Source organism: Colobus angolensis, unplaced genomic scaffold (genome assembly GCF_000951035.1).
Source record: "Colobus angolensis palliatus isolate OR3802 unplaced genomic scaffold, Cang.pa_1.0 Scaffold118, whole genome shotgun sequence".
In the NCBI taxonomy this organism is placed as follows: Eukaryota; Metazoa; Chordata; class Mammalia; order Primates; family Cercopithecidae; genus Colobus; species Colobus angolensis.
This window is the reverse complement of record NW_012112919.1, coordinates 6,757,034-6,769,474: the sequence shown is the minus strand read 5'-3', so window position 1 is coordinate 6,769,474 and position 12,441 is coordinate 6,757,034. Positions and strand designations below refer to the sequence as shown.

The following is a 12,441-nucleotide window of genomic DNA, read 5'->3' as shown; positions in this document are numbered from 1 at the left end:
CGCCGGCCACCCGGAGCTCCCTGGGCCTCGGGGTCCGCGCCCTGTCCCAAGCTCCGCCTGACCGCCTGGGGACCTGGAGCGCCCCTCCACCTCCCACCGTCCCCCAAGCTCTCGCCCGCCGTCCTGTCTTCTCTGAGCGTCACTGTTCAGCTTTCCCTAGCTTTGACCCTAGACTGGAGCATCAGATCGGGGCCACTGTCTCCCCTCCTCTAGACAACACCAAGCTCCCAAAATCAGGCTCATCACTCCCCTGGGAACACTGTAGGCAAGTAGGTGTTGGAGGAGTAAGTAATGGACTCCATTCTCCTCATTTAATATGGTGTCAGACAGCACTGAGCCTCCCTCCCTTCCCCACTCCAACTCCCACAAATCAGAACAAAAATCAGCCCCTGGGCCTGGCCTCCACCGACACAGAGCATCTAAAAGTAAAAGCCTCAATCTGGGGTAGAAACGACTGGCCTTTTCTGCCCCATCCTGGCTCCTGCATCTCCATAACTCCAGGCTAGTCTGCCCTGTGACACTTGAGAACCGTGGGGCCTCCCTCGTGCAGGCCACCTCTGCTTCATTTAGCAGATTCAATAATTTATTCAACAATTTTTTCTTATTTATTGAAAGCAAACTTGTACAAGGCAGGCCAGTCCCTCTCAGGGTGCCCTAGGCCCCCAAGTAGATGTGAGAGGTCACCACGGTTCCTTCATCCAGGACTTAGTGAACTGGGCAGACACCTGCATTCCTGGAGGCTGGGAAGAGGGTGTCAGTCTTGGAGAGGCAACAGACAGGGCAGTGTGAGGCTCTAGGTGAGCACCGGGTGGGGACTCCAGGACCCTTCCCTGGGTCTCCAGGCAGCCTTTCCCCATTAACGCTGCTTGCAGGCACTGGGAAAGGCTAGGGTGAGGAGGGGTGGGAAAGGAGAGAGGAAGATAGCCCAAGATTGGGCGGGGCAAGAAGCAAACTGGGGCCAAAGGCCGTGTGTACCTCACTGTGGCCTCAAGGCTTGGTGGGGAAGAGCAGGCAGGTGAGTTCTCGGCTGCCGCTGCGTCTGTCCACAAGGGGCAGAGGGTGCCGCATGAAGTGCTGGACCATGGTGGCCACGGAGGAGAAGAGCTGGCCAGGGAGGCAGAGCATCCGTGAGTCCCATGAGCCTCATGCTGGGAGCAACTTCCTGAGGCAACTATGGGACTGTGGCAAAGGGACTTTTGACATTTTTCTAGATATCTTCCTTCCTGTTTGCCCCATGCCGCTCCACTGCCATTTTACTGCCCCGTTCCAGGCCTCAGACAACTTTCCTGCTGCTGCACCCATGGGCACGCCGCTGGCCAGACTCCTAGGTCCAAGGCTAGATCAAATTGACTCTGGGGCGCGCCTCTGCCCTGGTACTCCAGGATGGGGAGCGGTGTGATGGGTGTCTCTAGTTTGCATCCTGGCAAATGCTGGGTGCAACGTTGAGTCCTCGGGGGAAGTAGACGAGAGTCTGAAGATCCTGGACTCCACCCTCCTCCCAGCTGGGTTCATTAAAGGCACAAAGGCCCCTACCTCGACCCTGTACAGACTGAGTCATGGCAGGAGGGGCACCTCCCCCACCAGAGGGCCAGGCGTCTGGGAAGGAGTTCAGGGCTGTGGGCCTGTCATTTCTGCCTACCCCAGAAAGATACAAAATGAGGGTTTTTCCCGAGACAAATGCTCTTGGCTGGGCCAGGGATACTGCTCTGCTGTCCCTCCTCAGGCCCCTGCCTCCTCCAGCTCCCACCTCCTCATGGTTCCTGCCCTCCCGGCCCAGGGCATAGTGGCGTCCACCATCCAGCCGCCGGATGGGAATGTTGAAGACCCGGCCTCGGAGAAGTACTGCCAGGGTGAAGGGCTGGGAGCCATGAGGCCCTGAGCTGGGGCGCACGGTGTAGGTCCCATCCTGTGGAGGAGATCCCAGCCATCAACCTCATCTTCCATTGGGCCTCCCACTGCCCTGAGCCATCATGAGGCCAGAACCCTCCTGGCTCTCCTGCTCCCCACTGCTCTGCCAGCTACAGCTTGTGAGCGGAAGGAGTTTCGGGTCCAGGGTCCGTGGCTGCCCACCTTTTGTAAGCGAAGCAGGGCACTCTCAACAGCATGGCGGTCACAATTCCCTGAGTACCAAGGCTGAGCCAGCAGGTCACTGTCCTGTGTATACACACAGCCACTCAGAGACGTGCCAGGGCACTCGATCAGGCATGGGGAGCCGAGGACGCAGGGTGCAGTTATTTGCATTCCCATCGCCTTTGTTCAACTGGGTCTCCCGCAGGCAGAAAAAAGGTGTCCTTTTGTGGGGCACGGCGGGGTGCCGCACATGTGTGTTCAATATGTGTTCTCACGGTGGTGCATCCTTCAGCCCAAGAGGGTTCCTGGGTGAGGACTCTCAGGCTCTGCTCCCAGAACCCCTCCCTACAGCCTGCTCCCAGCCCCTCCTCACCTCAGCAGTGGAGGCGCTCCCAACTGGGGCTACAGAGGGAAAAGACGATTTCCTTCCTGCTAGAAGAAGGAGATTATTGAGCTGGGGTGGGATGGGGGTGGACAAAGGTGGCTTCTAGGGGACAGCTGCGGGGGCAGGGGGTAGGAGGAGGCGTGCATGGGCCTGAGGTGTGCATGGCAAGGGAAGCAGATGGAGCCAGGAGAGAGTGTTGTGCTGTGGGCAGCTGAGGGACTCGGGCAGGAGGGATCTGGAGCTGAGGGAGGGGCTCACCTGCATCGGGCTCACATTCCAAGTAGAGGTCCTCATCAGGTTTCTTTGGAGGGCCTGGCACCTAAGGTAGGGAGGGGTGTGTGGGACCATGGGTTTGACCAGTCCTGGGGTTCCATTAAGGACTAACGGTTTTGGGGGAGGAGCCATCGATTTGGAGGGGTAGCAGGCACCTCACTCCCACCTCACATGGTGATCCTTTCTGGGAGCCAGCTTGAATGATTACAATTTCTCCTCTGTCCAAGAGGGGGCATACCACTAGCACCTTCCCCTTCAGAGGTGCCCATGGGCCCCAGCTCTCGGAGGGTGTGAGGAGGAGCCCTGGGCAGCACCATCAGGACAGCTGGCTCATTGCCTGCCAGGGGCCTGTGGCCGAGGGGCAGGGGCCCTGCTCGGGGCCTTTTCCCTTGGTTTCAGGGATATTTCTCCTCTCTAGCCCCCCACCCCGCCCCTGCGGTTTCCTAACCAGAACCCTGGAAAGTGAGGCGGAGACGGAGGGGCTGCTCACCACTCTGGACGATGCACCCTGCTCTGGAAGGAAAAGGAGAGAACCACCTGTCACACAGGGCAGGGAGCAGAAAGGAATTCAGTGGGACTGAGGCTGAAAGAACAGAGACTCCTTAGGGCACCTCTGGGGAGGGCATCTCAGAGCCAGCTTTGAAATCCCATGAGAAAACTTTTCTCATCCCCTGGTGGTTCTCTGCACAGCCCTATGGTGTCGCCTGTCCTGACCTCCCAACAAATTTGCCAGGCCTGGCTCCAGTGACTTTGGACTGTTCAAAAAATCATAGCAGCCGGGCACAGTGGCTCATGCCTGTAATTCCCAGCACTTTGGGAGGCCAAGGCAGGCAGATCACTTGAGGTCAGGAGTTCGATGCCAGCCTGGCCAACATGGTGGAATCCCATCTCTACTAAATATACAAAAATTAGCCAGAAATCACTTGAACCTGAGAGGCAGAGATTGCAGTGAGCCAAGATCGTGCCACTGCACTGCAGTCTGGGTAACAGAGCGAGACACTGACTCAAAAAAAATAAAATAAAATAAAATAAATTCAGAGCAGCCGAGCCAAAAGAAAAAGAGCAGACTCTGCTTCTGTGGGATCTTAGGCACAGCATTTCGTATCCCTGGGCCTCAGTGTCCTCATTCATTTCATTAGAGACAGGCCTGCCTGCCTATCTTAGAGGATTGGTAGGTAAAAAGGGGCACAGCCAGGGGAGTGCCCTGAAAGGGCGGGGTATGAGACCCATGTCAGGCAAGCACAGCTCTACTCCGTGGTGGCAGGACTCCCCATCCCAGGGTGGAGCCACAGACAGAGAGGACATTACCATTACCTCGCCTCCCGAAGACAGGTGTCTGCTTCCTGGCCACCGGCAGGCTCACTGCTCCCTTCAGCTGTGGGCACTGTGGGGCCCGTGAGGGCGGATGGGGGAAGGAAACTGAGGCACCAGTTTCCTTCCAGGAGGGCAAGGATGGGGCAGGATAGGATGGGATGAGACCACTTGTATCTGTGTAGCTTTAAAAAATGTACAAAAGGGATGACTCTTCTCTTTGCTTCTACCCTGTGGCTCTTTCTTTGTTGTGAATTGCTCCCTGCTTTTTACAAAAATTCCAGTGAAATGTATGATAAAGGTGGTAGCTTTCAAAATCCATAAAGTCCCACTGGGATAAAGGTGAGAATGGGAGCTGGCAGTGACTGGCAGCTGAGGAAGGGATTTCTTCACTCTAGAGATGGGGAGGGTCCTCAGGTACCAGAATCCAAGGGAAGGGCAGCTGAGCCCCTCCCCTCCCCCTCAGACAGATGAAAAGGGCACTGTGGGTGAAGCTGAAGGGGAGGGTGGAAGGACCAGGTCAGGTGAGCTGGAGGAGTGACTGACAGCGGCAAGGCTCTGGCTTCTCATGCATCTGGCATCTGATTTTTCAGGGGCCTCTTGAATGCAAATGTGGGGGAATCTTGCAAATGAGATGCCTCTAAGATTCACTCACTGGGAAATGGCAGCCTGGGGTGGGGCAAGTGGGGAAGGAGGGACTTCTGGGGAGGCCTCTCACCATGCTGGGCTGAGGCAGGGGTGGCGATGGCTTTGATGGACCCAGGGGGCCAGAGTGATCTGGAAAAGACCGCATGTGTTGTGAGTTGGTGGGTTCCTCCCAGGTGGGTTCCCATCTTCCTCCTGCCCCCCCACACCAGCCTCCATTTCCTCCTCCTTCCCTCACTCGCCTTGTTCATTGGCTTCCTGACAGCCCAGTCTCCATGGCAACTGGAGGCGGGCAATTTCCCTGCCCCCCCCCCCCCCCGGCCGAGGAGCTGAGCAGTGGGAGTGGGATGCCAGCGGCAGCCAGGGCTCTCCCAGCACCCCCGCCCTTGGCCTGAAGAAGTGTTGGGATCTCAGAAGGGGAATGCCAGGCCCCCACTGTTGCCCTGGTTACACCACTCCTCCTCTTCCCTTCCCACTCTTCTTCCTCCCTCCCCTCCTCCCTCCCTCAGTTCCTTCATCTCTCTCCCTGCCCAACCAAGAGGCCCTGGTGACTGCCAGCTGAGGCCTCCCTTGCTGTCTCAGTGCGGGGAGGGAAGGAGAGGTGAGGCCTATGCCCTCTTGTCTTGTGGGGACCCTCCTGCCCTGCCCAAGCACCTGGTCTCCCTGCCTCCCACCTCCCAGCCCTCACCCAGGTACAAGGAGTCCTCCTCAGTGCCAGGAAGGTGGGCAGGGGCTAGACTGAGGGGCAGAGCCTCACAGGGCGGCAGCTCATACTTATTCTCCTCCTCGTCCTCCTCCTGGGCCTGGAGGAAGGGATGCTCAGCACAGCAGGAATGGAGGGGAGAGGGTGTTCAGGGCAGGCTCTAGCAGCTGCCTCTCCCACCCCAACCTCAATAGCCAGACTCACCTTGTGTCTCCAAGTCCCTGGGGCAGGCAGAAAGGAAGGGCTGGGAGCATCTTCTCTCCAACCTGGGGTGTCTGGACAGACAGGCTGGCCTCACTTCCTCCCTGCCCACCTTTCCCCAGTATAATAAACCACCCGCCCTTGACAGCTTCAGTGCTTCAACTCAAAGAAACCACTCATCACAGGCATTTCCCATGCTGCCGCAGGGCCACTGAGGTAGGCAGTTTGGAAACAAGGGGCCCTTCCACCAATGCCCATCCCCTGTCCCCTGCACCCTTGATTCTGGCCAAGACAGATGGGAGAGCTAGGCCCCTGTGACTCAGCAGTGCTGGGCTCTGGGAGGCAGGAGGTATGCAGAGTCACTCTGGGGGGACCTGACTTGCAAGGGATCCCAGTCTGTTGGGCCCCTCTGACCCACTGTGTCACTTACCTACACATCTAGGGGGTGGGAGCGGTGGCCACAGCCTGCAAGCACATTCTAGTCAACTCTGCCCAAGGGGCCCCTGAGTTTGTATGAGACAGACACTGTGTTGTGGGACATTCACATCCATGACAATGTGACTGACAGAGGCCCTGGGAGCAGGGCAGCAGAGGAGGAGGCTGGGGGCAGAGCTGGTGCCAGTGGGTGCATAACTGCACGAGTTGGTGTCCTGGGAAGGCCGGGAGTCAGGGAGCCCTAGTGCTGACAGGAAGTGGAGGCGTGTGAATGGTCTCCCTGGGCAGAGAGGAGCCAGGCATAGTCAGCACAGCTCCTGGGATGGCTGTGCCCAGGAGAGGAGGGATAGAGAGAGACAAGACGGGAAGGTAGGGGAGAGAGGAGCCCCAATACTCACCGGGGCCTGCTCCCACTGAGCTTGTCCTGGAAAGAGCCAGGGTGGAGAGTAGAGGGGTCAGTGCAGCCGGGATGCCTCTCCGTGGCGGAGTCCTGGGCCTCCCGGGTGGGCAGGTTTGCGTGCCTGGGGCTGTCCCGTCCTGGGACCACATCTTACCATGGCAGAGGCAGAGAAGCTTTGCCTCCCTGGAGCCCAGGATCTGCCACAAATGGCCTGGGGACAAGGGCTCCATTGTTCCCATCATTTGCATCTCCTAAACACCAGGAAGGTAGATCTGCTGTGGCCCCCAACCCCAGACCAACTTCATCCAGGACACTCCCAGAGCCCAACGCCAGGTCTCTGAGCCTCCCCAAGGCGGGCCTCCCCCATCTGTGGTCTCCAGCCCCTCTGCCCAACAAGAGGAAGAGTTAAGCTGGACCAGGGTTCTCAGGCTTCCTTCAGCTCTCTGATCAGTGTCACCTTTCTCAACTCATAGACAACATTACGTTATTTGGCAGATCCAATTAAAAACAGCAGGCTGGCCTTGCAGACACTTTTCTTAAACGCTTTACTGCTGTTGTCTTTTGCTGGTGAGTGGTAACCAATGATTAAGGAAATGAAGGTGAGGGAAGCGCCTAGAAAGAGGCTCTCATACTTAGTGTGGCAGCTTCATTTTTTGATGGATGTATTTATCCATTCAGTGGGTATTTATTGAACATTCACTGTCTGCCAGAGACTGTTCCAGGCATTGAAGATGCCATAGGAAAATGAAGCAGGCAGGCATTACGTGTGTTTCCTCATTGGATTCTCACTGTAACGTCATGCTGCAAGTACTGGTTTTATCCCTGCTTTTCAAATCAGGAAACTGAGTGTATTAGTCAGCTCGGGCTGCCATAACCAAAACCCACAAACTATGTGGCTTAAGCAACAGAAATATCATTTTCTCACTGTTCTAGAGCTAGAAGTCCAAGATCAAGGTGCCATAAGGGTTGGTTTGTGATGCGGCCTCTCTTCTTGGCTTGTAAACAGCTGCTTTCTCTCTGTCCTCACATGACCTCTTGTCTGTGCCCGCACAGAGAGAGGCGGTTCTGGTAACTCTCCTTCTTATGAAGACACCCACACTCTCAGATTAGGGCCCCACCCCCATGACCTTATTTATTTTTAATGACCTCCCTAAAGACCCTATCTCTAAATAGTCACATGGGGGGTTAGGATTTTAGCATATGAATTTTAAGGGAACACAATTCAGTCATAACACTGAGGCTCTGAGAAGTTGAATAGCTTTCCTGAGGTCATGCAATTAGCAAGTGTTGGAAATGGGATTCAACCTGAGCTCTGCCTGCCTCAGAGCCTGTGCCCTAAAAGCTAAGCATCCTGTACTTCACCAGGATTGGGTCTGGACCCTCCTTTCCTACGATGGAATTAGCAGTGCTAATTGTGACCTTCATTAAGGAGCTGATGACTTCCAGGGACTCTGTTACCTGAGTGAACTCTGGAACTCTGACTTTCTGAGAAGGGTCACGATAAAAATGAGGGCCGGGGCCTGGTGTCTGACTGTTTAAGTCAGGGAATGAGGAAACACAGACCCTGATCATGAGTGATGACACGAGGACTTCTAAGGCCCTGGAGCTTTCTTGTGCTTATTATTTCGGTAGCATCCTGGTTGTTGGTGCAAAGGAGAAATAAGTCCATGTACTTGCATCTTTGGAGGCTGCCAGGCTGGGGGCACTGGGGAGACACCCAGGGATGGAGGGGAAGACCAGACAATTCCTGGGACCTGCCGGCAAAAGGGCATCCAAGAAACCCAGAAGAGTCATTGGGGTGGCTTCACAGGGGGCCCATTTGGTACAAAGGGAAAAACTGAAAAAACAGGAAGAACAAATCCTCACCCAGAATTGGTTCTACTGGGTCTATTCTTTGTCCTCCACTCCCAGCTGACCTTTCTTCCACATTTAAACCATAAGGCAGGGGGCAATTTCCCTCACCCAAGGGGGCCTCATTTGGAATCAGGGTCAGTAGGAGGTTCTGGACACCACCCCACTGTAAACCTCAGCCTGAGCGAGTTTCCCAGTGCTTGCTGCCCTCCCTCTAGCCACCTCCCTTCTCTGCTCAGGGCTTTGCATAGGCAAATGCCAGGGCTTGGGTGAGTGAAAGGGCCCCAGGCAGAGGGCAGAGTCCATGCTGTCTGGGTGGGGCACTGGCCTGGGCAGATCTGGGAGAAGGGAAAGGAAAGAGGTCTGCCTCAGTGGCCTCATGTCGTCACACAGGCAGATTGGGATATCCTCTTTATCCATCTTTGGCACGGAATTGCTCTGTACACACCATAGATATTCCCTGGGATGAATTCCTGGAAGCGGACTTGCTAGAAACTCACATTTTGAAGGTATAATGCCCCATTGTCCGGCAGCACCTGAGTGCCTGTTTTATGGTCCTTCCATAGCACAATGTGATTCTCCAAATTTTTCAGGTCTCAGCTACTGAGAACAGGCCATGGGCCCAAGGTAGTCTAAATCCACCCTCAGAAAACACACAGCCTAGTTTAGAAAACACTCAAATGGATTTCTCCCCTGCTCTCACACAAAAGCAATCAACACGGAGCAGACTTCTGTGACCAAATGTGGTGGCGGGGTGGGCAGTTCTCCCCACCACCTAGTGAGCAATCAGCTCTGCAGCAGACACAGCGGGGTGCCCTCCAATCCACTTCCAACACTACCTACCTGGAGACAGAGTCAGAGCCCACAGGTTGAGGGCTCAGTCCCCAACAGGCCCGTCCTGCCACCTCAGATACCAGGCACAAGTCTGGGCCTCCAGAACTTCTGACCAACTGCCTTCAAGCTGGGGTTCCCACAACCTTGTCTTTGGGTTTGATTAATTTGCTGGAGCAGCAGCTCACAGAATTCAGAGAAACACTTACTTATGTTTACTGGTTTATTAGGAAGGATATTGCAAAGGATACAGATGAAGAGATGCGTAGGGCAGAAATAGTGGGAACGGGTGTGGAGGCTCCGTGCCCTCCCTGGGCACACCACACTCCAGGAGCCTCCACATGGTCAGCTATGCAGAAGCTCTCTGAACCAGGCCTCTTGGGTTTTTATGGAAGATTCATGCCTACAGCAGTCCTTCCCCCAGAGTATGGGGCAGGACCCTCTCTGGAATTAGGGTCACATAATCAGAAAGGTGGAGGAAGATTAGAGTCCAGCCTTGGGCAGGTGAAAGGAGGACAGGACGAGGCCAGAGAGATTCTGTTTCCTGAGGCCTGCTCCTGAAGCCTAACACAGCCAACATCATAACCAAAAGCTCTAAACACAGCTGTGGGAGTTATGAGCCTGGAACCGTGGACAAAAACCTACATATGGAAGAAATATTCGAGGTCATTTTTGCCAGCAGACAGAGCAGATGGCGAAGTGTAGCTGGGACCCCTGGTGTGAGTGGAGTGGGATCCATTGCAAGGAGGAGGATGGAGGTGGCTCTGAGGACCTGCAGGGGGACAGTAAGCAGGCTGTGGTCAGAGGTCTCAGAGGTGGGAGAGCACAGCACGTGGAGGAAGAGCCGCGGAGATGTGGGTGGCTAGGCTCACCAAGAACAGAAGGGGCATCTGCCATCCTTTTTGGCTGCTAAACATGCCCTACATTTGAGGAGTTCTCCACCTCATGAATCCTCGTTTCCAATTGCAGAAGCCAGGTGAGGCCTTCCCAACCTCCCCTTGCCACTGAGGTGCAGGCTGTGCCAGCCAGAGGCCCCGTGCTAGACTCTGAATCTGTAGCAGGCACCAAGACGAAGGCACCCTGGGAGGGTGGTGACAGCCAAATCTTGTTTCCAGAGGCTTAGGGGGGTGAGCCCTTAGCGCCACCACCCAGGGCCCAAATCAGTGGCATTGGCAAACAGTGGTGTCAGTGCCCAGGATTGCTCTGCCAGGCTGGCTTGGCTGTGACCTTTGGGACATTATTCCTGGTTAACTCTCTGGCCCTGCTGGAGATACTATGAGCTACAGAATAGTTTTAATAAATTATTTTCCAGCCTAAACTAGCTAGAGTCTGTTTCTCTTACTTTCAGTTAAGAACTTTAATCCAGCCAGGCATGGTGGTTCATGCTTGTAATCCCAACACTTTGGGAGGCTGAGGCGGGTGGATCACCTGAGGTCAGGAGTTTGAAACCAGTCTGGCCAACATGGTGAAACCCTGTCTCTACTAAAGAAATACAAAAAAATTAGCCAGGCATTGTGGCGGGCACCTGTAATCCCAGCTCTCAGGAGGTTGAGGCAGGAGAATAGCTTGAACCCAGGAGGCAGAGGTTGCAGTAAGCCCAGATTGCACCACTGCACTCAAGCCTGGGCAGTAAGAGTGAAACTCCATCTCAAAAAAAAAAAAGAACTTTAATCTGGGGATGAAACCTCAGAGTCAGTGGGACCACCAAATGGATGCCAAGAAACCCAAACAGTGAACCCAGGTATGGGTGTCTCCTGGGAAGGTGGAACCAGAAAGAACTAAGTGTGATAGCGTTATACCTATATAGTCTTGGGACTATTTATTTATTTATTTTGAGATAGAGTCTTGCTCTGTTGCCCAGGCTGGAGTGCAGTGGCATGATCTCGGCTCACTGCAACCTCTGCCTCCCAGGTTCAAGTGATTCTCCTTTTTCAGCCTCCCGAGTAGCTGGGACTACAGGCACGCGTCCTCATGCCCGGCTAATTTTTGTATGTTTAGTAGAGACGGGGTTTCACTATGTTGGCCAGGCTGGTCTCAAACTTCTGACCTTGTGATCCACCTGCCTCGGCCTCCCAAAGTGCTGGGATTACAGGTGTAAGCCACCGTGCCCAGCCAGGACTATTTATTTTTAGAGATAGGGTCTCACCCTGTCACCCAGGCTGGAGTGCAGTGGCACCACCATAGACCACTGCAGCCTCAAACTCATGCCTCAAGTTTAGGTTAGGACTCGAGTGATCCTCCAGCCTCAGCCTCCCAAGCAGCTAGGACTACATGCTCACACCACCAGGCCCAGCTAATTTTTAAACGTTTTTTGTAGACATGAGGTCTTGCTATGTGGCCCAGGATGGTCTCAAACTCCTGGCCTCAAGTGATCCTCCTGCCTCAGCCTCCCAAAGTGTTGGGATTACAGGTGTGACCTACTGTGCCACACCATTAATTATTTTTATAATTAAAAAAAAAATCAATATAGAGAGAAAGAAAAAGAAAGTAGGAAGGGAAAGACGGAGGGAGATGTGATCTGGACTTCAAATATGAGGAAGCATAGGAAGACAGAGATACCAGGGGAAGGTAGGGCCAGGGAGCAGGAGGCCAGGCCAATGGGAGGTTATGTGGGGGCCACTATGGGAAAGCCAGGTTTCCGTTCTTGAGGGGAGTGGAAGAGAGGTACTAATGACACAAGGATTCCTCTCCAAGCAGAGTGGGAACCCACAAAGGCAAGTGAAGTTTAGGTGGGGTAGAAAGGAAAGAACTTTCTGAACATGAGGTTAGGGCCAAGAGTGTGGGGAGAGGTCTGTCCCTGAGGAAATAGGGGCACGTGGTGGGGCAGGGAGCTGCATGTGGAGGAACCCCCACGAGGGCAAGGGGCCTTGAGTCCTCAGGACATTTTTGCCAGAGCAGGTGCTCAGGTTAGAGGCCCAAGATGTTCCTGGTGGAAGGGCCTACAGCCAACTGAACTCTGTGGTTGGGTTCACATTAAAGCCAGGGGCAATCCCGGTGGACAGCAGTTTGTGGTATGGAGGGAAGGGGCTGTCCTGGGCCAATGGATGATGGGGCTGGCTTCGCACAAGCTGGCAGAGGCCCCTCTTCCTCCCTCGCCTGCTGCCGTCACAGGCCTGCTGACTCAGCTGCCTCTGGGGACAGTTGTGATGGGCAATGAAGGGCTGACAGAGCGAGGGACAGATGGCTCCCTAGAAGAGGCCTCTGTCCCATCCCTCCCTGGTGCACAATCATTTCTTGCCGCAGTTTCAGAGCTTTGTGAGAGATCATCCCTCTGTCTCCCCTGGCAGTGGGTAGAAAGTCTGGTGTGTAGTTTGTTGGCCAGGCACAGTGGCTCAC

At 54.9% G+C, this 12,441-nt stretch overlaps 1 protein-coding gene across 1 annotated transcript; it reads right to left on the bottom strand.

Moving 5' to 3' along the window:
• Positions 1-677: 677 nt before the first annotated feature.
• On the bottom strand, positions 678-2,601 carry SH2D6 (SH2 domain containing 6). Its single transcript, XM_011963971.1, is given in 6 exon segments — positions 678-733; positions 976-1,104; positions 1,748-1,906; positions 2,071-2,154; positions 2,444-2,535; positions 2,538-2,601. Coding segments are annotated over 5 exon segments (516 nt in total). The 3' UTR covers positions 678-733; positions 976-987.
• Positions 2,602-12,441: the final 9,840 nt, after the last annotated feature.